At 39.0% G+C, this 27,993-nt stretch overlaps 2 protein-coding genes and 1 long non-coding RNA gene across 4 annotated transcripts; 1 reads left to right on the top strand and 2 right to left on the bottom strand.

Moving 5' to 3' along the window:
- Nucleotides 1–218: 218 nt before the first annotated feature.
- On the bottom strand, nt 219–10,040 carry LOC119893153 (uncharacterized oxidoreductase YjmC-like). Of its 2 annotated transcripts, XM_038705115.1 has the most exons (12): nt 9,887–10,024; nt 6,424–6,506; nt 5,740–5,888; nt 5,226–5,414; nt 4,395–4,456; nt 4,172–4,225; nt 3,975–4,073; nt 3,436–3,571; nt 2,830–2,948; nt 1,976–2,071; nt 1,705–1,815; nt 219–905 (listed from the first exon to the last, which is right to left on the bottom strand). In XM_038705115.1, the coding sequence occupies exons 3-12, from the start codon at nt 5,840–5,842 to the stop codon at nt 840–842; spliced, it is 1,035 nt and encodes a 344-aa protein (XP_038561043.1). In that variant the 5' UTR covers nt 5,843–5,888; nt 6,424–6,506; nt 9,887–10,024; the 3' UTR covers nt 219–839. The 2 variants fall into 2 exon arrangements, with proteins under 2 accessions (XP_038561043.1, XP_038561042.1); XM_038705114.1 differs by lacking the exon at nt 6,424–6,506 and having other exon boundaries at nt 9,887–10,040.
- LOC119893155 lies at nt 9,921–16,648 on the top strand. The gene is made up of 2 exons (XR_005442769.1): nt 9,921–10,050; nt 16,374–16,648. It is a non-coding gene; the product is annotated as an uncharacterized LOC119893155 (long non-coding RNA).
- Nucleotides 15,024–18,229, bottom strand: LOC119893154 (interferon-induced transmembrane protein 5-like). Its single transcript, XM_038705116.1, has 2 exons — nt 17,953–18,229; nt 15,024–16,588 (listed from the first exon to the last, which is right to left on the bottom strand). Exons 1-2 carry the CDS (start codon nt 18,157–18,159, stop codon nt 16,367–16,369), a joined length of 429 nt encoding a protein of 142 aa, XP_038561044.1. The 5' UTR covers nt 18,160–18,229; the 3' UTR covers nt 15,024–16,366.
- Between the last annotated feature and the right edge of the window lie 9,764 nt (nt 18,230–27,993).

Below are 27,993 nucleotides of genomic sequence, written 5' to 3'. Positions count from 1 at the left end.
CTTGAACTGCATATTTTACCATAACTGAAAAAAAAAAAGAGTAAAGCCACATTAAAAATGTTGCTCACAGTGCCATCTGGTGGTAAAAATATGTAGATACAGATGAACCATGAAAAAAACTTCAGCAAAACATTAATGACTAATAAAATATTGATCTAATTTTGACCACATGAGGAATTTGAGTTAAAAAATTTTTTTTTAAAAATCACCAAAAAAAAGTGTTTTACATGGCTTTTATTAAGAATTATAATAGGCTTATAAGAACTGGGTTTTAATGAAGAGAGTAAAAAGTTAAAATATTGTTTGTGCGTCATCCAGCTGTACAAATACAAAATTGTACTGCATTATAATTAGAGCAAAGCGGCTCACTGACACAGTGAACTAACTGTTAATCACAACAAATCACAGTGACTTTCTTATCTTTCAACAGGACCAACTAAAACATTGTTAACTCAGTCACATCCGACAATCAGCCATAATGCTACAACTTACAACAGCTTTAGACAAAGAATGTGCGTATTTCACTGTCATAGATAAAGCAACTTAAATATACAGAATCTCAAGACACTACATATGTATATAAATATATATATATTGTACTTGTAAGATTAAAAACATGTTTCAAGGAATCCCCTTTTCCATGTGACCCGTTTATTACAAGAAGATTTATTTAAACTTTTATTAAGTTTTTAGAAATGTGTGAATGAATAAAATATGATTGTCAACATGTAAAATGTGCGTAAACACAGTTGCATTTCCAAGTTGCATAATGTGAACTTGATGGGCTCGACTTGAAGTCACACTCTTCCAGAGCTCTTCCAGTATATCGAATGGACCAACTAATTGGAGATTATCTTGTCACATGGCAGCAGCAGGCTGACACCAATTTTCTTAGCACATTCGTTCTGCAGAAATAAAATGCAAAATTGCAAGAATCACGTTAGCTTAATCTCAAAGGCTTTTTACTTGACATTTTGAGAAATATGCGTATCCGCTTTCTTGCTGAGAGTTAGACGAGAAGAAGCACTCAGAATCAAAACTGAAAATTAATTAGAACTTAAAAAGTCATATCTTGTTTGTTTAATTTGTTAAAAGACAAATGTAAAAATGTCAAGTTGTGGTTTTATAGAGGGTTATGTATGTGATAATTTCTTGGAAAGATGTAGTCACTCACAATTCAACCCCCATCCCATATTTGCTTTTTTACAGATAGTATTCAACAAACAAGATGCATCTAAGTTAGTGAGCTTTAGAGGTGCTAGTAGCCAGATTTTGGTAACTTTGGACAGAGCCAGTCTAACGGTTTACACCTCCTTCCAGTCTTTGTGCTAAGTTTAGCTAACTAAGTTGTAGCTTCATCTTTAGGATAATCATCTAACTCTGCAATAAAGTGAATAAATGTATTACCCAAATTGTCAAAATATTGCTTTAAAGTCACAGTTTATCCACAAATATATATGTACTGTATGTACATGTGTAATTTATGTTCCTGCATTTTCTAAATAATGACTGCTATGACTTAGGAGAGTGTAAAAGAGAACACCAGTTATATTGATACAACCTTCATTTGGACTATAGAGTGAGAGAAGCATCACTTTTCAGTCAAAATACAATTCACATGTTCACAGAGCTAGAATGAATGCATTTTTCTAACTGTTTCAGGCCCCGAGCACGTAATTTATTTAAATTTTTTGCAGCTTTTACCATGTAGTTGACAACATTCAAGTGGTAGGGTATCCCACCCATCTCCTCGCAATTCTTCATATTCATCCTCTCTGGATCTCCAGCAGCCAAAACAGGAGTGTTGGGATCAGCCTGCAAAACACAGCAGCAGTCACCAAATGAAACACACAGCAATTAACTTGCTTTTCTTCTAAAATTACAAGACTGAGCTGTTGCAATCAGTGGACATCATCTACATATCTGTTCCCTAATTAGTCTTTATATAATCATTGCAGCAGTAGAATATACTCACAGGTTCCATCCCTCTCTGGATGGACAGCAGGTCTGACATCCTGTCAGTGAACCCGGGAGCAAAGTTCTCTGGGTTGATTGCCACAAAACACTGACCCTGAAAACACAAAAGAGGTGATAAACACTGTGAACTGACCTAATACAAACAGCCGTGATATGATGTAATATGGCATTCGTCTGACCCAATACAAACAGTAAGCTGAGCCATGACGTGACGTAACATGGCCTACGTCTGACTCATTGATTGTATTTATCTTTTAGATAGCAGTGACTGTTTCAACATTTGTTACTGTATTGTAAAGCAATCTCTCTTGTGAAATAACCAGTGTATCTAGTCATGAGTTGTATTTGATCATAATCACTATGGGGACTTAAATTATCCTGCTGCTTAGTTATCTTGGTAATGATTCCCAGTGTAAGTAAGTTTGTTCAGGGTAACTGCTCAGTCAAAAGCTCCAATTCATAGTGGTTGAGACACTTTGTCTAGGGAAACATAACATATCTACATTATCAAACTGGTAGCAGCCAATTGATGTTTCCAGAAGAACTGCAAAGCAGCAGAAGTTCTGTTCACATAAAAATTAATACATGTAGCAAATAAGTTTAAGACTTAAATACATTTCTTAGATTTATTATAACATTTATTAAAAGTAGGGTTTAGTGCCAAATTACAGGTAATTTTTCAGCCTAGTCTGACAGACAATAAGACAAGAGGGTTTAGCACGTCATATCAACAGCTATAGCTAATATGAAAACAAGCTACCTCAGGGGCACATCTTTTTTTAATGGGGTTAGTATGTCCTCTTTAAAACACAAAACGAAGCCAAAGAAAAAAAACAAAAAACAAATATGTACCAGGTTGGCAACACGGTCTGTTACTTTCCACGTGCGGATGTGTTTGCTATACTGGGCACCAGCCAAGATACCACAGAACACTTCCACCAACATTCCCAGACCATAGCCTTTGTACCCTCCTGAGGGAAACAACACAAACATTACAAGACACACAAACGTCAGTTGTTTCATGTCGAGAGAGCATGAATGCAATAGATTACTTTACTTTAGAATACTGGATATATTAAACAAAAAAATCAGACAACAACTCAGTGAGTAGCGGCAAAGCCCTTGGATTTTTAGTTTGTAGTTGTTTTTTGAGTAAAAGAAACCATTAAATGACTGGACATAATTCAAATTTCTGTTAGAGAAATAGTTAGTGCCCTTTTTTAAACTGGACACTTGGTGTAGATGCTGCACTTAACAGCCATTAGAAAATGTACAATTCCTCCTTCATTGTTCGCACATTATATGTGAGGATAGAGAAGAACAGGAGGGTTATTTCAACATGATAACTGAATGTGAATGTGCAAAATACCTCAAATGTAACCTCAGACACAACAGTGGACTTCAATATTATATTTCAATGACAAATGAAAATGAAAAAATGTTTCAGCTGTTTCTGACCTGTGGCTTCACTGCCACCAATGGGCACCAGTCCTCCTCCATTCAGAACCTTCTTAGGGTCGGGGGTCAGCTTGCCCTGGGCATCACAGCCCCAGCTCTCAGGGATGGGGTCTCCACGCCGCTCATGGAGCTCCACCTGTACACATAAAACAGTGAGGCATTGAGTAAGAGACTAAATAGACTTTATGTATATAGTTCTTCAAAACCACAGTTGACAGTTCACATCATACTATAAAATATAAAAATGGAATGCAAACTAAAATAATTGCAACTCCAAGTGTCCTATACACACTTTATTCATTCTGTGGTCACGAGGATTGTGCTTCTGCCACTGAAACTAGTTACAGAAAAACTGGTGATGCCTTAAAATCAGAAATCTCTTATGCAGCTGCAATTGCAGACTTTGTGAAAATCAATTTCATTTTAGATATTTGGCTATTGGACTAACAAACAAGCGGGACTAAAATAAACCGCCCATTGGTGCAGGCTATGTCTCTTGGCTTTGAGGAAGTTATGTTATAGTGTAAACCTGATCTTACCTTTCCAAGTGCTGCTGCTGATGTGGCCATGTCCAGAACAAAGCTGTCTCCATCTTTAGAAGGAGCTGCCATACTGATGGGGTTGGTGCCCAAAGTGCACTACAAACAGCAGGATCACAGTATTAGAATTGGACAGAGACATTGTTGCTGTTGTTTACATGAAATTGTTTATTTTGTTAAATAAATAATACAATTACCTCTTTACCACGTGTGGGAACCACCAGGGGGGACGTGTTGGTAAATGACATGCCCTGTGGTGGTCAGATTATTATTACACACAGAATTACACCATTTAGGAAAACAGGACATTCACCTTCTTAAATTTATGAAGTTGTGCTGAAAATGAAAACAGCTCTTTCTATTAGTGCTAGTGTGAAAGTATTTTAAATTACTTCACAGGCAGATTAACCTTTTACTCACAATCATGTTTTCCTTCAGAGCTTGCATTGCGTAGTATCCGGCAATACCGTAATGGTTGGAACCTAAGAGACAAATACAGCCATACAGTAAACCTGCAGTAAACCATTTTCATTGTTTTTTTGTCGAGATTCTTTGACCACTTTAGTGAAGTAATATTCCTCTTCAATAAACTGAAAATCTCTTTAGTCAGTGTTATTTCCTCTCAAGTAGCCTGCATTGTATTAATTCAAACCCAGTGCTCTGGGGTGTTTTTGCAGCCATCAGACACTACAGTGGTTTTGGTTTCTCTTCTCCCAGATTTAATTGCCTGTTATAGGAACCAAACATTCTATTAATCTTTTAACAGTGAAGATAATCCCTTTATGAATGCTTAACTTCAGTACAGAACTGCATCTGCAACCTGAGCATGTTAGTGTGAAATATCATTTCGCAAGAAACAAGTTAACATGTTCATCCCACAGATGAACCTTGGTTTAATAAAAAAATCCATAATAGTAAGTAAGTTTCTTTAGATATTGTCTAGTGCAGCAGTTGTGGCCTTTCACATTTTTAAATCATTCACCTAAAATACAGTAACTGGATCAGTTAAAAGTTAATAAAATATATAAAATAAGTAGGTTAGGTTGAAGCCATTGTTGGACTTTTAACTCTGGCATATGATTTTTTTCAAGACTGCAGCAAAGTATGAATATGCAGATATGAAGGCCAACTGTGTCTGACATGCTGACTGACAGGAAAATAGATGCGTACATTTGTGTTGACAGATGTCCTGAAGGCCTGTATAGCTGCATTCCAACCATTCCTTTGGGGTTTTAAAAATATTGGACTCACCGTGTGCTACCACCCAGCCAATGCCAGCTTCTTTGGCCTTCTTAATGGCCAGATTCATGCAGAAGTTTCCCACCACAGGACCCAGGAGGTTCTTCCCATCCACCAGTGCTGTGGCTGCACTCTCCTTCTCCACCACCGGCTCACCGTCTTTGGCACAGATTCCTGTCTGGATGTCCTTTACATACATGTCTATTGAAAAGTATGGAGACAGTGAGCACAAACAACAACCTTATTTAAAGACAGACACAAAACAAAATCAAGGAGTTATATGCTAGCTGATGAAAATATGTGAATTAGTAGAAAGTGGAGATACCCCTGTATATACCCCTGACTGACAAATCTTTTTCAGATACATTCCTGGAATACATAATAGTGAACAACATTTAACTGATGAAAAAATTTTAAAAGGACAACATACACAAATAATTGAATTTCTTCTTTACCAACACAATTGTTCCACCGCCTTTAAATCAAACATGCAGATAAACTGAAAAACCTCCAGTGGCCCACTGACCCATCCTGTTGAGTCCATGGCTGTAGTGGCCCCTGTGGTCCCCCTCTACCAGCACCTCAGCCAGGCTGTGGGCATGATGTGGCTTGGTGCCCACTGCTGTCATGCACCTCTCGATGAAGCCTTGCACCTCCGCCTTGCTTATCAGACATCTGCAAAGAGTAAAGGTTTAAAATGTGATGATTATATCCTCAAATATGCATTTGTTTTTCCAGCAGTATAAGGTGGTGTCACTGTACGTTTTAAAATACCAAAGATTCTTATTAATGTGTGATTTTGTATACTGAAGTTTAGGAATATCAAAACAATATGATAATGCTCATTTTAAATAATATGACTTGGAAACAAATAATTACCCTGAGGTTTGAGATGTCTGTGTTTTGTAAATAAATTTTATTTGGATTCACTTTATGACCACAGTGCAGTAACATATTAAAATAGTGAAGAAAATGTATGTTTTAGCTTGTTACTGAGTGTGACAAAATGCAGTCACCTTCCATGGCTAAGGTCTGTTTTGCTGTTTGTTAAATTCTTATGTCCTAATAGAGTTGCAAAGTAGGTTTGACGTTGACAACTCAGAGCCAGAAAAAAAAATCTATTAAATCAACACAATAGTTTTTTGGCTGATGCTCTGTTTCTTATACAAATGTTGATTACAATAACAGAACAGACAGTTTGACGTTTTACCTAAAAAGCAAAGGTCATCCAAACCTATTGCACTGCTGCCCAATAATGTCCTCCACCAAAGTTCAGGAGGAACCCAGTTTTCCCTGTATTTTAGAGGATTTGACAGAATGCATCATGTTACTTCAAAGGCTGAAGTCCATCTTTGCAACAGTGATTGCACAACCTGTGACCACATAGGTGATGTAGGTCACAACAATAAAGCTCCGGCGTATTAACTTTTAAATTGTTACTGCAAATGAGTTTAGCCGAACTAATCCGATGGTAGAACCACTGAGAACAAAAGTGCAACATTTCTGGTCTAGAAAAGCAATGCTGAGCTGTGTGAATACAAGAACTGGCAAGACGTCACGTACCAAATGGCAAAATTGTTTTTCTTTCTCCACAGTGTGTCACGCTATAAACAGTGGCATCACTGTCTCAGTTTCCTTCACAGTTATGAAAACTGCAATAATTACACAGTATTTTGCAGATACCTAAACAAAAAACGTCCCTTAATCTGCAAAAGATTCAAAATCACCACTGTGGCAGAGTAAAGCTTGTTGTTGCATGCATTGTTATATGGAAGAAAACCTGCTGATATTAAAGGTGTTTAAGGATTTGATAGTTAGATAGACAGATAGTTACTCCACCAAACAACAACTTTTGAGCACAGATTTCGATGACAAAATACAGTTTCAGATGTTCATCTAAAAAGTATAACAAGGTAAGACTAATAATAAAGAACAGTGTTTAGATGTTATTTTCTGTGAGGGGTTTAGGATTATGGCATGTGAAAACCAACAACAGTTTAACAGTTGGCTTTTTACTTGTACTTACTTACTTGTTTCACTGTAAATTCAATTTCACTTATGAGACAAGTTAAAAAGTTTAATTCATGATTAAGTTATACATCTTTCAGCTCCTCCAAAAATAGTTAACTATAAAATGTTTAAAAATTCAGAAGTTGATAATTAAATGTTATGACTCTCTGTGAAAAAACATACCTTGACAACAAAAAGAACCACATTAATCATCAAATAGTTTTATTAACAGTGACTGAACAGGACACACCTATCATGATCAGGTGTCTGGGTGTTTTCTAGTTTGCAATGCTAAACGCATTATTATCTCTTGTTTTCTTCTTTGTATTTTGAGGTATTTAGTGGTTCGAGAAGGTACAGTAAATGTCAAAGTAACCATGGTTGTGTCCAGATGTAGGCTGTTGGCTGCCTTTCCCTGGTGACTGGATCATTCCAAGTTCCTCTGTAAAATAACACTGTGTTCTGTACAAACAGCTTTGCTCAAAAACAAACAACTGATGCAAGTCTTTGAATCTTCTGCATCCCAGAGAGTCATGTCTGGGTGTTTATTAAATGATTAATCCCATTTCCATTGCTTAACTAAAACTAAAGCAATTTCTCAAACTAAAGGATCTACTATCCAACTTGCTGTTACAGTATCTGGTTATAGTTTCTCGCAAGTGCATCTGACTGTGAGACAAGTGACTCATACATTCTGACCAAAATCTGTAAGATCTTGACTATGATCTATGTGCAACCCTCCAAGTCAATGTCTTTGATCAGGGGTCTAAGTCAAGTTTTTTTTTTTTTTGGAATAACAAGTGTTACATCCGCTGTGCATCAGGTTAGAAATAGACACTGTGTAACATGGTTATTTTTTAGGTAATACACTTTGCTTTGCATGTTATCTCTAATTTCTTTTTGATACAATAATAAGTAAAATAATTGTTTTTATCTACATGAAGGTATGATAAGATCATCCTGGCTACCCAGCCTGCTACTGTTCTCTGTAGGCTATCTGTTGTTATCTTGATATGGACATGCAGCAAACCAAACCACTTGCTTTGGTCTTTTCAACTTAAGGACAGTTGTGGCAATAACATGGGAGCAGTCTATTGTTGAATGAAGTAGAGTAAGGCTATATATATAGAGGGAGACCTGTGCATTATGTTTAAAGCCCAACAGGACTTTTTTATCCACCAATATGTACTCTGGTCCTTCTCAAAAATTATTGTTTCCTGAATAAATAACAACTGGTGGTCTACTCTTTACTTGACAATCTGCCTTCAACCTCGCTACATTTGCCACTCATACCTAGTCTGTTATGCATTTTGCTACATTAACAGAAATTAGCTGCCATCCAAGCTTGCGCGTGTGTCTGAAACTTTTTTATATGTCTATGATTTTGAGCTTGAAAACGGCTCTTCAGGAACCAACGAGTGACGTCACGGTCACTACGTCCATTTTTATGTCTATGGTCCGAGATTAATGAGCCGGGCAGAAGCAAAAACGTTTAAAATTTAAAGTTTGGTACTTCTAACACAAATACAACAACTGCACCGCATCCCACTGATGGCCGTGTTGGAAAGCAGTCTGCATCACCCTTTACAAGCCGGCAGCATTACTTTCACTTTTCATAAGCTAATTTGTTACATAGCGATTACTGACGGTGAATTCATTAAACAGAATGTCGCCGGTGAAACGAATCTTTTCTTTCACTAAGTAGGCTACCGGTTGTTATTTAACACTTGAACTCTTGAAGGGAGAGTGAGTAAATGTGGACGGATAAAAAAAAAAGTCGTTGGGCTTTACGCGTAACGGACAGCTCTCCCTCATGACTATTGCCACAACTATTATGTATGTTCGTAGATGTGTTAGGTATAATCATAGTGTATTGAGTGCATGTGCTATTGGTGAAGGCAATTCGTAAGCAACGCCCTTTAAATCAAAGCAAATGGTTTGGCTGGCTTCATGTTCATCTCAAGATAACAACAGATGCAGGCAACAACAGTAATCTAGGCAGCAAGCAAGTATGATATTTTAAAGTGATCTTATTGCTACCTTTATATAGCCTAGATAAAATAATAAGTAAAATAACTGTGTTAAACATAAATAGCTAAATTTGAGATAATCAACTTGCAAAAGCAAAGTACATTTCCTAGAAATGACCATGCTGCACAGTGGCTATTTCTAACCAGATGCCAAACGGATTAAACACTTATTATTGCAAAAACTGACTTTGTTACTTGACTTAACCAAATACTAGGGAATTGGCTTGGATTTTCATAAAATAACTTGCTCTGGTCAGTACACACTAAGCAATATTAAAACAGTAAGTAACTTGATCTTAAAGGAGTTCATTGACCAAGTACTTTTACACTTTTACTTGAGTAGGTTTGTCAAATGGTAATTTTTTTTTTACTTGAATAATAACTGTGTGGGAGTATAATTGTAGGGTGTGTTTACATGAGTAAAGATTTGGAGTTCTCTTTTCACCACTGAGTAAAGCGCAGATGTACTTATTAATTATTAAGTAGGCTACTGATAGGCTACTTGTTTTACTTAGTTACAGCATTCATATCAACAAGAAACGTTTTTTGTTTCAGTATAGCCTGTCATACCAGGTAGCTCGTTCACACGCTTATTGACTCGATTGTCCTTTATCCCCTTTAAGTGGTACTTACCTGCTCATGTTGACTGTCCTGTTTGTTGCTCCTTCAGGCTGATGGTTTGTCGCTCTCGGCTCTTGGTGCTGATGTTCTGCCGGTATGATCTACAGAGACTATACCAGCTTGCTCTTCAAGTCCAGCAGTGTTTGGAAACTCCCCGGTGTTGACAAATACATCAGGTATCCTTGGTGTCTGTACCTCTGTGGGCGTGTTGGAGGAGAGGCTTGTTCTGGCTCTGCAAGTTCATAGGGCAATATGTAAATGTAGCCTTTTGTTGCTTCACTGTTTGACATGATAACCTATAACACATGTTCTACTGTAATGCCCCCTTAAAAAAATATAATTCTGCTGTAGATCATTCATGATACTCAGTTTATTTTATAATATTTGTATAATATTCCTGTAAAAGGAATGCTCCACTTTTTTCCCTCATCTTTGGGATGTTGTGCAACTGCATAAATTAGACATTTCTAAATAATGTAAGGCTATAATTTATATAAAACATTAAAATAATGAGTTAACAGACTAACTGAAAAATATTTCTTTGTAATGTGACACAGCCTGCTTCCTCTCAAACATTAGTCTAAAAAAAGTCATCCAGGGAGCTTCCTTGATGCTCCTAAGTATTTTGCAGAATAACTGCATCATACACAGGACCCCTTTACAAGTGAATCAAGTGTAAACAGATATATAGGCTACATACCCTTAAGAAGAGATGCTGGCTGCAGAACATGAGAAAAATCATTCCTGAAAACTGATTAAATGTTCTGTAGCTATACTTTATGTAAAGCAAAATAGGTTTGAACCAAGCTTGACTTTGAGGCTGATGTTAAATCCTATTAGGCTACTTAAGATAATTTAGTCTTAGATCGTAAATATTTCATTCATGCTTCACAAATAACCTCTCAGATGCTGAATGGTTCATTAAGGTGATTTCATTGGGCACTTATTTGATTTCTTCATAATTTATGACTTGTGGCTTAAAATGAATTTCTTTCTCATGAAAAATTATGTAACCTTACAAGTAACTACTACATGTTGTCATGGTGGGTTTGCAGGGGACAATTGACCCAAGGGCAGATGAAAGACGCAGCTGTATCTCAGGGGAGCTGGCCAGCAAAGTCAGGTCAAATCCAAGTAACTGCAGGGCTGATGAGGGAAGTGGCAACACCTGTGTAGTTGGATGTGGCAGTCAGTTGATAGAAAGAAGGGTCCAAGGGTTTTAGGCGGAGAGCTTGAAGAAGTCAAGTCGGCAAGTCTGAGGAGCCAAAGACAGGGACAGAGAGCAATGCAAACAGCCGGTCAGTCAGGACAACTTTCATCAAAGACTGATATTGCGGCATGTAGTTATATTTGGTGGTATGGCTCTCTTCTGGGATCTCCCTGCCCATACACATGCCTACGTGGAAAGCCATGACCAGTTCCAAGTTGCATCTCTCCAGCTGCATAAGTTGGGCCACTTGATTTATCTTGTGGCCTTTGTCTTGAAAATGCCGCAGGATTAGACATGTACTAATTTCACAGTAAGCTGTGTGGTTAGCCCCTTAAATATTTACATTTATTGTTTGTTTATGTATGTGTTGTATGTATGTATAATTGTTCTTAAGGGCCTCTCAGACAGACCGCGATGACGGTCTAGCTAGCTAACTATGTTATGGTTAAGGTGATGTGACTTTAAATTATTGCAAATAAATGACACATGGCAACCAGTTCAGGCCAGCTATTAGCCCCTGAACCAATCATATAATAACAAGAGCAGTGGGGATGCTTTCCCAGAGCCTTCCCCAGCTCAGGGAAATATTGGGCAGCAGAGGAACGAATGGAACCTCTCCCCAGAGGAACTGGACTGCATGTCCCAGTGATCCACGTAAGGGTGATGCATAGACTGTATATAAAAAGGGGTGATGCCATCGATGCCGCTGGAGTGATGTCACCAATCGGCATCGCTGGCCTGCGCCGTGAGATGGAAAAACAAAACAGCCAGCTGTGCCAGGAAAATTTAACTTTGGGCGAGTGCCGAACAGGACTCCAAGGCTGCAGAGTTCATGTCGGTTGCTTATGAGCTTTTTGCATAGGAAGCAGCGAGGGTAGGCAGGTAGGCTATGGCAGCTTAAATGGGTGCCTTGTATGGAATTTGCCAATGAATTAGAGGGATCAGCTGATGTACTGCTGAAGATGGCTGCTATCAGCTGATACGCTGGATTGAGCTGAGCTTGACTTCGTTGCCTGCCTGAACTAATGCTATGCTTTGGTGGTTGAATAGAGGGACTGAGAACATGAGCTACACATTGTGTACAAAGTCAAATTTTTAGCCTGTAATTTGTAGTGATTTTTTTCATTGGATTACATAATACCCATTTAGCATGTTGTGGTTGTTTTCAAGTCAAAGTCTAAGACAAGTCCTTTAGATCAGTGCTGGTGCCTTTTTCTGAAGTCCAGCAGGCCACAAGGGGTCAGGCACTCACTGGACTTGGAAGTGTGGCAATTCAACTGAATAAGAGGTGAGTGGTTTTCTATAGGGACATTCTGTTCACGTGGTAGGAACACAATAGTACAATCATAATAAATCTCAGATTTTGGTAGTCTTGGGTGAGCTCACATTTCGCACAAAAGTGCCACTGTCTTCGTACTCAATTTCATAGGTGTCATTTACACTGGCGATGCTGGGGATATATGCCCACCACATTTTGAAATGGCTGATTTTGACCCCATCACTTTTTGAAAGCATTTGTTAAAAATCTGAAAAATAGCTTGCACCGATAAATGTTAACTAACAAATGAAAAGGCTTTGAGAAAAGTTTATTTGCACAATAAGAAAAAATGCTATGCAATTTAAGAAACAAATGTGCATTGTCCAAAAAAGTAACTTAAGCTAAAAAAAACATCACACACTTGTATCATCCCGCCCCTAATGTGAGGCTTTATGTCCCCACCACTTTTCAACACAAAGTGACGCCCTTGCTCATCTTATATATGTTTGTCCTCCTGCATTTTATCTGAAAGAAAGTAGATAATGAGTTACTTAAGACACCTTGAAATCCCTTTTCTCTGCAGTTTACAAAATACTTTAACTGGTTATGGAACAGTTTGTACATTAAGCTCTAAAAAAGATGCGATGCGAAGTGTTTTTGTAATAGAGTGTTAAGATGTTTTTGATAATGTCTTAACTTAGACTTAAACCTGCAGTGCAGAACTTTTGTCTCCCCCTTTTGACATTGAGAGTATTTATACAAATCTGTCTACATAAGGTTAGTAGTAAAGTTTAGGCTCTGCCATGCTGAGTTTGTGCTGTCACTACAATTGCTCCGCCTTCAGCTTTGGCAAAGCAACCATTACTGTCTGGCATAAAACACATCACTACATTTGTGTCAGTGTGGGAACATCACCACAGACACCAGATTTAAAAACTCTGGTATACTGGGAATAAAGAGAGATTTGCCTGGCGGTGATATTCTTAATCAGCATTGTGTGAACTCATTGGGCAAGGGATTTAATGTGGCTTCAATGAAGTTCATTTATATTTGAAAGTCCCACACCCTAATTTAGTTCATGTATTCCCTTTTCATAAGGCACTATAAATATAATATTATATATAATTTATGTAATGATACAAAACATTTTCAACCTTCTCAGTAATGATTTGAAAATCATATTTAATGCCTAATTACAAATGCTATACCAACAATATGGATGCTTGTAGAGTTGTCCTCCTGGATGTTTTTATTGAGGAAATAATTAGTCCCCAAGAGCCATCATGGTGCCTGTGGCTGCTATTCCCTAAAGAGCTATCGTGGGACTAGTTTAGCCATGACAATGCAGCTTGAAGGTCATACTTACCAGTTCCTAGAGGTTTTGTCACACCTACTGTTTTTAGGTAAAGTCATTGATAATTTTCAATCAGGATTTTGGCCCAATCATAGCAATTCTACAATTCTATTACATAGATCAGAAAATTGCGTGGTGCTCTCTGGGACTGTCCTTAAGTGGTTCAAGTCATATCTTCATGACAGAAAGTATTTTGTTTCTTTTGGAAACTGTGTGTCTGAGCAGATGACCTGTGGGGTTTTACATTCATTTACATTTATGCTCAAATCCCTGAAACATATGAATGATTACACATCAATATACATATGCATTTTGCATTGTGCTTGGCTTGAGTTTGACCAAAAGTGAACTAACTGCCTAATCACTTTGATTTCATGATTAAGTTTAGGTAAGGGTAAAAGTTAAGTGTGACTGTTATGGTTAAGGTTTGACTGTAAGAAGCACTTGTTGAACCTGACTCACACAATAGAACAAGAGTATGTGTCCTTTCTTCCTCCTGCTACCCCAGGCCTCAGCTGTAGTGAAACAGCTCCCAAAAAGTTAGCGCCCCCTCCCTCTGCAGTGCCGGATCCTAGCCTGTAATTCTCCACGGCTCAGACATCTGTAAGCATTTCTCCCTCACCACAGGAGGAAAATAGAAAGTTGGAAGCTAGAAGCTGTGATTTGGGTGTGCATAAATAAAGTTGCAAGCAAAGGAGAGGCTGCTAATATGATGGGAGTCCAGAGGGTGGGAGGTCGGGAGGAGCAGGACACCCAAGTCATCAAAGACGAGGGGTGAGGAGCAGGCGGACTAATGGAGCCTCTGTGGGTTTTCTGTAGGACATTCAGATTTAGTCCCTGAATTGCTCAAGGGCATCACAGTGGGTGTATTCCAGATACCATGTACATGTATAACTTTGATTCATCTCTGATCTCTCTCTCACATCGTCCCTGATTTGCATCTTTACCCAACACATGCATTTATCACTGCATACTGTATAACAAGAAACTAATGACTAAATTTTGGGAGGAACATTTTTGGAGCTCTGTTTCAAACCCGCATTTATCATTTAATGTTGTTTCTGTATCTACTTGTTCATCTAATAAAACATAAGCAATTCTTTTCAGTGTAGCATTACATCAAATGAAAAACTTCTTGTCTGGTTCATTATTTTATGCAATATCTGGTCTATCATCTATGATGTTGATCGTAAAAGTAGGATTAAGCGGTGTTGCAAATGCTTAGCAGAACAGGTTAAAATATCCATTCATTGCCTCAGCTGTTTCCTGGGTTACTAAACAGCCACCAATGGGCTAATAAAAAAAGGCAAGTCTTTCCCAAAACATCCATCATTTAATCTGTAATACCTCTTCAGACTGAAAGCAGATTGCATGGTAATAAGCCCTCTCGTTTCGCAACAAGTCTCCACATTGCTGCTGACTCCTCTGTAGTGGTCTGCCTGGACGGCACATTTTTACAGTTTCCTAAAACGGGATGTTCTGTATATAGATGGTACAGCAGCAGGCTCACAGCTGGGATGAAAACAACCATGCCTTGCCTGTTCCCTCGGACACGACCCACAATCAAACCTATGGAGCCCTAAATTATCACAGTAAAACTGGGTGTAGGTGCTGCAGAAGAACCTCAAGAGCCATTTGAACGAACATCTCTTCACCTCTGTGTTCATTAGCTAAGGGGGGATCTGAAAAAGACCTGCAAATTGTTAGTAGATTTTTGATAAAGCAAGTAAAAGCATTATAATCAGAAAATGAAGGCTGGTTTGTTTTTCAATACAATACTGAGTTAACAATATCTGGTAAATTTTATTAATCTTACTCAATCACAAGAGGTCAGCAATAAGATGATGTAACACTAAAATACTTAACACAGCAATATGCTAATAAAAAACATGAATAATCACCAAAAATGTATGTATGCTGTAACAGATAAACTGCTGAAAGAAGAAAAATGTGACTATCAATGGGAGTGAATGTTGATTGTCCTTTGTCAAGTGGCTTCTCATCATTGTGACAATTAGACTTTGGCTCCGCAGTCCTCTGTTCTCTCTGCTCTTTCTCCTCTTTCTACCCTGCCTAGAGATATTTCCACCTGTCATCAACACATAAATACAATAAATAACAATATAATTGACCCAGAGTAGCTGCTTGCTCAATCTCTCAGCCTGGATTCAGTCCTTCTTAACTCTGTTTGTTCCCCTCTTTTTCCATTTAAGGCTGTTCAGTCTTTGATCAGCTTCACATCTCTACTGACTGTCTGGGAGACTGGCAGGTGTAAGCTGAGGTCCCTCTAATACTGGCATTATAATTAGGGATGCACCAATACTTTCTATACAATTTTTTAAAAACTAAACTTTCATCATTAGTTTGACATTGCTGGTCCAAAAGTATTATGTTTTATATGTAACTATCAGATACTGGTTGGGTGTCACATTTTAGTGTTTTATTGGTCGAAAATCTGATATCAGCATTAGTAATGATGCATCCCAACAAGGATATTCTTGTAATAGACAAACCATGGCTTACTTTTCTTTCTCACCAATTTGGATCATTTAAGTGCTGAGCAGATTTTAGCAAGTCCACCTTTATTGCTTGGGTTAGACTAGCTAAAATTCTTAGTTGACTTTGAGACTAACTGTTTTTTTTTTTTTATTTCTCTCCCTTCGACTCAATCTACCAGCTAAACAGTTTCACGAAGTTTTGGAAACCGTCCTCTCCAAAGAAGTCAAAGGAGCCCTGGGATGTGCCAAGGTGGATGAGCAGGAGGACGAGCAGGACGACGGCCAGAAGTGGAATCAGTAGGTTCCAGCCAGCTGCCAGGATGTTGTACCACTTGGCCTTGTCTGAACACTCCTGGGCCAGCTGCAGGTTGCCCTGAGTCTTCTGGTCCCTTGCCTACACAGTTGCATAAACAAACACTCACGTTATTGCATGAAATTACAGAAATGAAGAATCACTATGTTTCATAATGGCTTCAAGACAGTTAAATGCATAAAAGCTTTGTCTCTACTGCATGACCCAGCTAAATATTTCTAAAGACAATTATTGCACGTAAAGAATACAAATGCTTAGTGTCTACACCCATGCATACTGTAAATAGTGAGAGGAGGAAGACAAACAAAGGCAGATTATAATGTGTTGCTGTTTACAACTAGTTCATCACGGCTTGTCCCATAATTCCCAGTTTTTCCACACAGCGCAGATTCAAGGCTGTGTAAGGGCTGAGTGATATGAAATCCTTGAGCTGCTTCTAAGTGAATCCGTTTATTTGGAAAGGGCCAAGTTGAGTCCTGCCCTAGCACTCTCTAATTTCCCATGAGTACTTGCCCATTAGGAAGATGCCAATTACGCCATTTTTAACTCCCCAGACAAGCAGCCAGTCACTGTCTTTAATTTGAGCGCTGAGCCAATACTCTGTGATTCAGAGCTGCACCCTATGCAGACAGATGAAAGATAAAAAAAAAAAAAGACTTAAATAAAGGGTGTGTTTGCTTTGAGTTTTACAGAAACGTTTTTATTCAGGTAGTCACACAGTTTGTCCTATCCAGCTTTACACATGGCATTTTCATGGACAGTTGAGTTTTCTTTTAGTGAGAAAAGCTTTTGTTTTGGTTTATGTCCCTGTTTCTCCTCAGCCCCATTCCTGTGGTATAGGGCACTCCAACTTTCTACTGTGTGTGCCATCTGAACAGTGATACAAATAGGTCTCTATAATATTTGAAATATATTTCTTTTTTCCATTTAACAACAAATATTTTCCTACCAGAGAGTTTACATGGGGAACATATTTACCCTTGTTTTCAGGGCATCACTCTACCTATTGCACAAGTCTGGCAATCCAGCCATGCCATATTTTCCTTACTTTGAGAAGTAATGGCTTGGCCTTGTTCCTTTAGAAATGACATTGTAGTGCTGGCATTCCTTTGGGCTTCATTTCCCAGTGTGGCATTTGCCACAACATTACCCATTGTTTTAAAGCTTTCCGTAGCAGCCCAGCCCACCTTATGTGTTATTTCTGCCAAACTTGCTCTACAGAATGCTTCATTATTATCATTTTAGATATTTGTAGCAGGTCTGATGTTATAATGCATATTGTTAACTAATTTGATTTTTTCCCCTCTTGCTTGGACATCTCCTAAACTTAAAACACTTCAGCCTCATCCTAACTTCTCACTTTTGACTCCTCAGTAAAATTCTTAGATGTTCATGAAAAGGCCCAAACCGACCAAAATTTTTTTAAAAAGAGCACAAGATCTCACCTTGATGGAGTAGATGAGAGCCATGAAGCCCAGGCAGCAGAAGTTAACGTACAAGGTGTTGCACAATGACCAGACTAGATAGTCCCGGGGAGGATTCTTGCCAGCATTGCCCATGTTCACGACGGTGGATCCAGCCGGCTTACGGGCAGACTTACAGTTGGTGAGTGGGGTGCAGTCTGAGGGGAAGTTGTATGAATGGTTATCCATGGTTAGCGATTAGACAGGAGATCCCTGGCTGTGGGTGAATAGGTGGCTTTAGGAACTAGCAAGCCTTCCAGATGTCTGTGCACAGTTCCTCTTAGGAAAGTAGTGCCCCCCCGCCCATGTGAGAGGCTTATAAAGGCCCACGAAGAGGGAGGTGACAGGGATAGGATGCATGGGCAGGGTCCTTTTAATATACAGCAGGTCTGTCATTATGTGGTCAGGCCTGAGAGAGACTGAAATAGAGATACAGAGAGGCAGAAAGCTGTATGAGAGAGAAGACAGAGACTATAAATAATAGATGCATGAGAGCAGTGCAAAGTCTCTTCCACCACAGTACGCATCACCTCAGCTGTCTTAGAGGTCCTAGTGGTGTGGGTCAGGTGGTAGAGTTGGGTGGTGGTAGCAGAGGACAGTAGAGACAGGGTCATGCTGTTCAAAAGCCTTGAAGGTGTTGAGGCGGAGTTCAGTTCAGTTCGGAGTCTGCCAGAGGCCTTGAGGGACAAGTCTGTGATGTGTGTATGACAATCTATTTAGGTTTCCTCCAGCCTTAACATGGTTTTTATTTAAGCTAAAATCGCAAAGATTAGGCTAGTTGATCAAGACACGAAAGTGAATTCCCAGCTTTTGTTAATTTATTGTTTCAGTTGCCAAAACCAAGCCAAAGAATCTCTGGATCCTGCTACTCAAATTTGATAATTTGCTGCCTGTCATTGTTATATATGATAGTAAACAGAATATCTTTGTGTTTTAGACTGCAAAACAAGCAAGGCCTCCTATTGAGCTCTGGGAATTGACAATGCTAGTCTTCTTTCTGACATTTCATAGACAAAATGCACAACTAATCAATGAATGAATGAATAAAAAGAAATATGATGATGAAAATCATTTATTTGTGGCAGCCCTAGTTTAGGCACCAGGCAGCATCTCTGGAAGAAAATGAATATGTTGACTGCTATAACAAATAACTGAGAGGGCTGAGTGTAAGACAACAGGATTAATGTTATTGTCTTTTTAGCAGGATTGGCTCAGTATTATATTTGTAAGAACAATAATTTCACTCAGTTACTTACATTGGACTTTCCTAAAACATCCAGTCTACTGTTGGTTTGGGGATGTTTTGATTTGATATCCAGAGGGCATAATGAGATGCATCATTTCATGGCAGAAAACAAAAGACATAAAACATTTAAAGACATAATGGAAGAGTAATGGAATAATTATCTAAAGTTTAGAATTAGCGTAGTTGTTGGAGAGATTCAAATGTTGAAATGTGGAACGACACTGCCCTCTGCTGGCCTCTTGTAGAAGTATAAAAATATGCCTTACAGTGCCGTCGGCATCCAAAGTTATCTTAATCGCCGATTTCTATTCTCATTATCAGCAAATCTGTGATGATGCAGACACTAACAGCTACAGATAATACAAACAAATAATGGTAAATAAAAAAATAGAACCAGCAAAGTGCTGCAGCTTCGAGTGTTAAGTGATTTCAAACTTAAAAATGTAGGGTGGAGTCAGCTAAAATGGGCCACCTTTTGTTACATGACTTTATATGACCATCAAATAAGGTATGCCCGAGATCTAATGATATTTTTATAATCTGGCATATGAAAAAGCATAATTGTATTGGAATTATGAGAGTTAAAGTCTCAGCAGGTTCCCTCTTGACCTATTTTTACAATGTCCAGTTGAAATGGGCCAGCTGTTCAGGTTAAATGTAAAGAGAGAATAATAGTATAATAATAATAAATCATTTAAATTTTAGCAGTGAACTGACACTACTGTCTTTGGAGTGCCACAGTGACACCTTAAATACATGTCATTAATAGGCTACAAAATTGAAAAATATTTAATCGAAAACCAACTGATCATGTTTGTGTGCTTTAGTATCTTTATTGGGTGTTTAAAGTCATTTGAAAAGGTTTTTTAGGTTTTGCACGGATGTATATATAAACCTATGAACCTATTATGCACCCTCAATTTATGTTAACTTCCGTGTATGTAGCCAAACAGTCTGTAGACGTTTTCCCATTTAGCTGGAAAAAACTAAGCTTAGCAGAGGATGGTTTCGATCCATCGACCTCTGGGTTATGGGCCCAGCACGCTTCCGCTGCGCCACTCTGCTGCTGGACACGACCCTCTTACAGAGGACTATAAAAACGTTATTTAAAGTGAAATTGTATATGCTATGATTTAGTACACAGATAGAGGCTTAGCTACATTAAAAAGAAAGCAACAAGTAATGTTTTACACTATTTTAACGGGAGGCAGTGGCTAACAGATGGGTTTTGCAGGTCGGCGGTTCGATCCCCGGCTTGCCCCAAACCGCATGTCTTTAGCCTACTTCATCAAACTGCATCCAGAAGACGTTAAAACTTGCTTAAAAAGCAACTAAATCAATAACACTCTGAAAAAAAACAGTTATTTTCCTGAAACTGCTTAAGATTACCCGTGAGCCTCTGTTGAAAATTGCACATGCGCAGTACCGATCGGGCAGGATGCACGGCTGATCGCGAATCGAAGGCTCTTGCTATGACTTTCTCACGTTGCTCCACGCTGCATTAACAATACCTGTTTTATTCAGTTACGCGTGTGCAGTAGTATGACGCCATTCCATCAGGCAATCACAACGCTTTTGAAAAACAGGCAGAGCTTCACCTGCTTCCGTCAGTCTCCCCAGTGTGGCTGAATCACCAGTTGTAAAATGACAAACAAAGAAATTGTCTCTGTTCCCCATGCTTTATCATATTGGAACTGAATTGACATTTACTGGAAAATAAGTTTGGATGATTCCCCACAAATACCTGATTGCAAACAAGGTGAAGGAAGTAGCCTGTCATTTACAATGATACACAGATAGTGTAATCATTACATGGTTAAATTAAAAAGAGACATCAATAAACTGTTCTTTCTGTGAAGACTATCCAGAAAACAACATTAGGTATTTTCCTTCAAAATAAAATAAATGAACGAATAAAATGAGACTATATCACTGCTGTATGCTTTATTGTGTCATGTTTTCAAAACACTGCTTTTAAAAAGTTCCTACACCATAGTCATGTATAGTAATCAAAATTATGTTATAAAGGAATATATATATATATATATATATATATAAATAAAACTTTGCATAACAGTAAGCCTTACATGGCAGTGTTTTCCCCTAGGATGGAGTTGTAGCAGCGGAGTTTAAGTGAACAATTTTTTGTGCGCTCTCTAAGCGTGCCCTGTTTCATATCTTGATATAAAACACCAACACATCATGTATCACACATTGCAAACAAATTTGGTTGTTGGTGGGGGTTATTCCTACCCCAAGAAAACGTGTTTCCAATAAAACGGGGGAGGGTGTTAGCGGGGTATATTTCTCTTTCTAGTAGGTTCATTTTTATTTCAGCATTTTAATTCTACTTCCTTCTCCACCTTATTTTAGTGTTTACCTACTACTTGAATCTGCTCAATTTCCAATCAGTTCTCTTTTCCCCACACACACACCTCTACACTTTGCTGCAAACACACCAGCTTGCCTTTCCCCTTTCTATTTCTCTCTGACATAGAACTCGTCTTTTGGATTTTCCACCAGTGACTTCGTTTTCATCGGCAAGTGCTCCGCCTGTGGAGGGGGCTTGTTAACGACAAAGCCTATCGAAACCAACATGATGCCGAATCACATTTCCACTGGTATGTTCACTGTTCATAAAATAAAATATTCATTGTGGCAGCGTCTTGTCTTAATATCTTAATATACCTGGGCAGCCAGCCCAAGTAAAGTCTATCTGGGAAACACTGTTAAAGTTAGGGAAAGCTGTAGGCCTGTGTTTTGTAAATATTACACCATAAACCCATTTTATTGTCTTCCAACTACTTGCGTCAAGAAGCTATTATAGCTCAGTCATGATCTGCAAGTTAGGCTAGTTTAATTAGCCCAAGATGTATAATAACCCAGCAGCGGCGCATATGGGAAACACTGCATGGGATACCAGAATTTTCTATATCTGACAAATGATGTAAGCATTCAGGAAGCGTTAACGTGTCACTCCCCAGATGCCGTTTTCTGACAACACGGTGCAGCCTGTATCCGGGATGGATTTGTCTGGCTGCCCTTCTCTCTATTTGGTAAAGGTCAGAGGTCGGTTTTTCCATATCAGCCTCAAAATTCCCCTCTGCTTTTTTGTTGCTGACGTTGATCCAGGCCGTTTTGTAAACGTCCCCAAAGAACTGAGTCAGCACTCTGTTCTCCTCCTCGTTCTGGGGCAAAGCAAGCTCTAAGCCTCGTTGGGAGCAGAAATCGATGGCCGTGGAGAAAGAGTCTTGTAGGACACAAAGTATTTCTGACCAACTCTCCGGACAAAGTCATAGGTTATAGCTGAAAGGAGAGGACAGTATACAGAAAATCAGAAATAAATGAGGAAGTGAAACCATTTGTTTTTACTAGAGGTGCACCGATTGCATTTTTCCTGGCCAATAACGATTACTAATTTTTTGATGTTGGCCAATTCCAATTTTCTTTTTTTCTAAGATCTGTAATTGACAGCATACGCATAACTTGTCTTTAATGGAAAAAGCACCAGCATAACCAGCTATTCAATTGTATGTTCATAATATAACACTGACTATTAAATTAATTTCATTCAGTTAATTTCATTCAGTTAATTTCATTCAGTTAATTCATTCATTCAGTCATTATCAAACCTCTTGGTGCATAATGTTTAGCAATCTGTTTGTTCATTTGCGGGACTGTGCGCATCAGAGGGCACAATATAATGTTTAAATAGGATACATACCCAGCTCAATTTTTGGAATACTCTCCATTAAGGCTTTGAGATCCATGCTGAAGGATTCTGGATTAAGCAGATGACATTCAGTTACCAAACTGGCAACAAGTTGGAGCTAACATTTGTGTGTATACCTGCATTCAGATGAAAGGTTCATATTCCCTTTTCAGCTTCAGCTCTTTTTAATGTCCTTGTTTGTTTTACAGTAAATGATTTTAAGTGTCACAGTATTACATCAGACAAAGGCAAGAGTATACCAGATAGAGCTGACGACGACAGTATGTCTCCATGTTTGTTTATGTGTGAAGTCACGTTTAATGTCTTTATAGTCTTTATAGTCAGAATACTTTGAGTGCTACTATCCGGCTGTACAACATACACCAGGCTATGCACTTCTCCTTTTTATAATCCATCGAAAATGTGCAGTTCCATCACACAGCACAATGACGCAGATGTCGCAAGTTTTGAGGGAGCATGCAATTGGCATGCTGACTGCAGGAATGTCCACCAGAGCTGTTGCACGTAAATTGAATGTTCATTTCTCTACCATAACCGGCCTCACAACTGCAGACCACGTGTAACCACACCCGCCCAGGACCTCCACATCTTCACCTCCAAGACTGTCTGAAACCAGCCATCCGGGCAGCTGCTGCAACCATCAGTTTGCATAACCAAAGAACTTCTGCACAAACTGTCAGGGAAGCTCATCCGCATCTTGTCGTCCTCATCGGGGTCTCGACCTGACTGCAACTTTTCACAGCCACTGAATAGGAGAGGACCACCATTCCACATACCATAATCAACAACCTGATCAACTCTATGCAAAGGAGATGTGTTGCACTGCATGAGGCAAATGGTGGTCTCACCAGAAACTGACCGGTTTCCGGACCCCCCCCACAGTTATTTTCTGCTGCCTGCCAACCAATAAGCAAGTGATACACTGTTACTTTGAGTTTGTGTAGAAAATAACACAGGAGTGCACTCTGGTGGATAAACTATGCAACACCTATTACATGATTGACAGATCTCTTTCTCAGTTTCTTTTGTTATTGTAATTAATCGGCTGTTATAAACGTAGAAACCTGTTCTATTTGCAAGTGGTTCTTAATATCAGCACACCCTTAAATCGTTTGGGCTCTAATACCATGTCAGAGATGGCCTCAATTACACAATGTATGTAGCCTGTTCAACCTGCTGCCTTCTTGGAAGAGATACAAGCGTTTCTGCTGCCACACCACCAGACTGCAGAGCAGCTTTTTCCCCCCAAGTTATCAGACTTTTAAACTCCAATTCATCCACAGCTCGGTCCACTCAATATACTAATGATGAACAGTGTGTGTGTGTGTGTATATGTATACATATAACCTGGTCCACATATTCCACATTTGCCAGGTGCTCCAGGTGCTCCTACAAATCCTACTGGACCATGGTCTCCTGTAGAGCAAGAAAAAAAGCTATATATTAGGGTTGAGTGAGTACTCAGTTGAAACAAGTATGTGGTACGGATGATGTACTTTTTACAAGTATGAATATCATCTGAGTAAATATGTGTAAAAAATATCTGTTTTCTAATAAACTATAAGAATTGGAACCTTTTAAAAAAAAATCCTCTTGTAATCATAAACAATGCTCTGAAGCATAACTAGCCCCACCCATTACGAGTACACAGAAAGATCATAATATAACAAAATGTGGAAAAAGTGAAGCGCTGTGACTACTTTCCGGATGCATTGTATGTACCCTGCTGCCTTCTGGGAAGAGATATAGACGTTTCTGCTGCCACACCACCAGACTGCAGAGCAGCTTTTCCCCCAAGCTAACAGGCTTAAATTCTAATTCATCCTCAGCACTGATTGATTGATTATAATTTTTTTTTATTTCTGTTTACCATTTTTATCATTGATTCTGTATTAATGTGTGGTGTTTTTCAACGTGTAATGTTTTTAAGAGTAGCTAACACTGAGAGCTTCACTTTGCAAGCTGTTAGCAAGTCAGACGGAAAAACCAAAGCTAAAAGTTAATGTACCCTGCATTCGCTATAAGGCAATTTTCTTTGATCGAGTTTCTCTCAGCACTCTTTCAATCCAAAATACAACCAGACTTCAGAGCGGCTGAAAAATCTCTGAACACCCAAACAAACCCACATTGCATTGCTAACTTTAGTTTATGCTGGACAGTATTTACCATCAGTTTTTCAGATCGAGGTAATCACACACGTTACTCATGTTATTTAAAATGTGTATCGTAATAATAACCATCTGGAATTTTATCATGGTTTATCATTAAACCGGTAACCATTTCATCCTTAATTTATTTAGTAAGTTTTTCTAGTTCTTCAGTGACAACTTTAGAACACAATTAAAAGGGTAGAAGAGAGGGGGGAAATGGTAGGGGTATCAGCCTCAATATCCAACAAAAATAATACAATTGGAGCACAATAGATGTAACAGCAGAGATTAAGAGTTCTCCTGTGCAGAACATCAGTAACAGAGGGACCAAAATACACTATATGGACAAAAGTATTGGGACGTACCTGCACATTACACCTACAGGAGCTTTTATGTTATAATATGGAGTTGGTTCCCCTTTGCAGCTATAACAGCTTCCACTCTTCTGGGAGGGCTTTTTTAGGATTTTGGAGAGTCTGTGTGAATTTTTCATTCATTCATCCAGAAGAGCATTTGTGAGGTCACTAATGTTGGATGAGAGGGCCTAGCTTGCAATTTCCCATTCTAGCTCATCAAGGTGTTCGAAAGGGTTGAGGTCAGGGCTCTGTTTGGGCCAGTCAAGTCACTGAACTCATCCAACCATACTTTTAAGGCCTTTGCTTGCCTGGAACGGCAATGGGACTTCCCCAAACTGTTCCCACAAAGTTAGAAGTGTAGAATTCTCCAAAATGTCTTAGCAAGCTTAGCAACAGGTAATAAACATTTCCCTTCAGTGGGGCTTTACACCACTCCATCGGACGCTTAGCATTATGCTTGGTGATGTAAAGTAGGGCTGCATGATTAATCTAATCGCAACTGCAGTCACGATGTCAAGCTGTGTAATTACATACCCGCAAAAAAGGTGTCCTGTGAGTGTGACACTAGACTCTGTGTGCACTGCAGTCTGCTCATCTACGCCCAGACCAGGCTCTACAATGTGACCATTTCACCTGCACGTCTCTAAAAATAGATACTTGCAAACCAGAAATATTATTCACAAGCACAGTAAAGACTACAACCTACCATAATCTCAGTCCCTTCCCCAAACCCACACAGTGCAGCTAATCGTTCAAAACACAGTTGACTGGCCACAGGGAGCACCGGTCGCTCTGTGGCCGCTTGAGCAGGTTGTTATACAAAAACAGCGACCTAGATGTGAGACAGAAGAAAATAGGGAGAAGAGAAGAAGGAAGGTTTGGGTTTGGATAGCTGGCTATTTAGCTAGAGTTGAGAAATACACATTTCAAAATTTCAATATTTTGTGCATTTTCCTTGATAATCAAGCAAGTACAATTTCTTACCATTTTATAGCAATCACAGTATTGTCCACAATAATTGCAATATGACACAACCAAATCGTGCAGTCCTAATGTAAGGCTTTCATGCAGCTGCTTGGTCGTGGTAACCCATTCCACAAAGCTTCCGCCGAACAGTTTGCTGATGTAAATGCCAGAGGCGGTTTGGAAGTCTGCAGTTATTTAGTCAGGTGAGCGTTGGCGACTTTTACACACTATGCACCTCAGCTCTCGGTGACCGCTCTATGTAACTTTAGATGGTCTGCCACTGCGTGGCTGAGTTGCTGTGGTTCCTAAATGCTTTACTTTGCAATAATACCTCTTTCACTTGATTATGGAGTATCTAGGAGGGAAGAGTTTCACGAACTGACTTGTTGCAGGGGTGGAATCCTTTTACAGTACCATGCTCAAATTTAGAGACAAATTCTGTTGCAAATTTTCATAAAGGCAGTCTGCATGGCTAGGTGCTTGATTTTATACACCTGAGGCAATGGGACTGAATGGAACATCTGAATTCAATGATTAAGAGGGGTGTCTCAATATTTTTGTCCATATATAATGAAAAACTGCTGCAATGACTTTGACCTGTAGTAAATTGTGAAATTAAACTGGATAAAAGAGTTCTGGAGATGTATTGGATTGTTTTAGTGTTTCATGGTTGGTTAACATATATTGTCTTTAGTCCTTTCACTAATTGTTTAATAATTTTTTATTGAATATGGAATGCCTATGTACTAAGTTAAGACTATGATTTTAAGGTGGTCCAGCTGACACAGACAGCGAAGTGAAATGGTTGTGTAAGGAAAGTGGGGAGTTTCGAGGCACATTGCAGGTTTTATGGCACCATAATAAATCCATCTACCTGTCCAACTAGAAGGTGCCAAAATTCAAACAATGATTGCTGGTGTCTGGTCAAAAAATTTTATACTTGGGGAGCAAAACTGTGTTGTTATCAACACCCACTTTTTACCCAGATGGCCCAGGTTGACCAAGTAGCCCAGGTGTCCCAGGAAACCCAGGTTGCCCAGATGGCAGTAGTCCATGGATCATGCCTAATATTCTTTCAGTCAGAGGAAACAATCACTAATAGTTCACAGCGCGCCAGTCGTACTAGAGGCACAACCACAACCCTTCCCGGAGAGGGAGTGGGGCTGACTACGGACAGGAGATCGCGGAGCGACAGGTGTTGTGCGGAATTCTGCCTGCCTGCCGAGAATTGCATGCACCTCGCTGGTGCTAACGGTCATTTATGCTGAGAAAAGAGGTGGATGCAAAATCGGCAGGTAGTCGACAAAATTTGATCTGCCGGATTATTGCTGTGCTCAGTGATCAAACAGTTATCACAACATATATTAACTGAATGTCAAGGAATGGTAGGCTAACGTTACTTCTACTAAGTGTAATAAATTATTAAAGACTCTAAACGTTCATAAAATAAACACTTCGAATCATTTATCACCATTGATAAAGCCCACAAAGAATATTATAGCGTTTAAAAGCATTATTTGGAGGTGTATGCAGTTCTCGGCGGGCAGGTAAAACTCGACATAACGCAGTAGT

The sequence above is a fragment of the Micropterus salmoides genome, unplaced genomic scaffold, assembly GCF_014851395.1.
Source record: "Micropterus salmoides isolate LMB-PRFRI ecotype aquatic unplaced genomic scaffold, ASM1485139v1 Ms_hic_scaffold_8, whole genome shotgun sequence".
NCBI lineage: Eukaryota > Metazoa > Chordata > Actinopteri > Centrarchiformes > Centrarchidae > Micropterus > Micropterus salmoides.
Note: the sequence above shows the minus strand (reverse complement) of the source record. Positions and strands in the feature narration are given on the sequence as shown.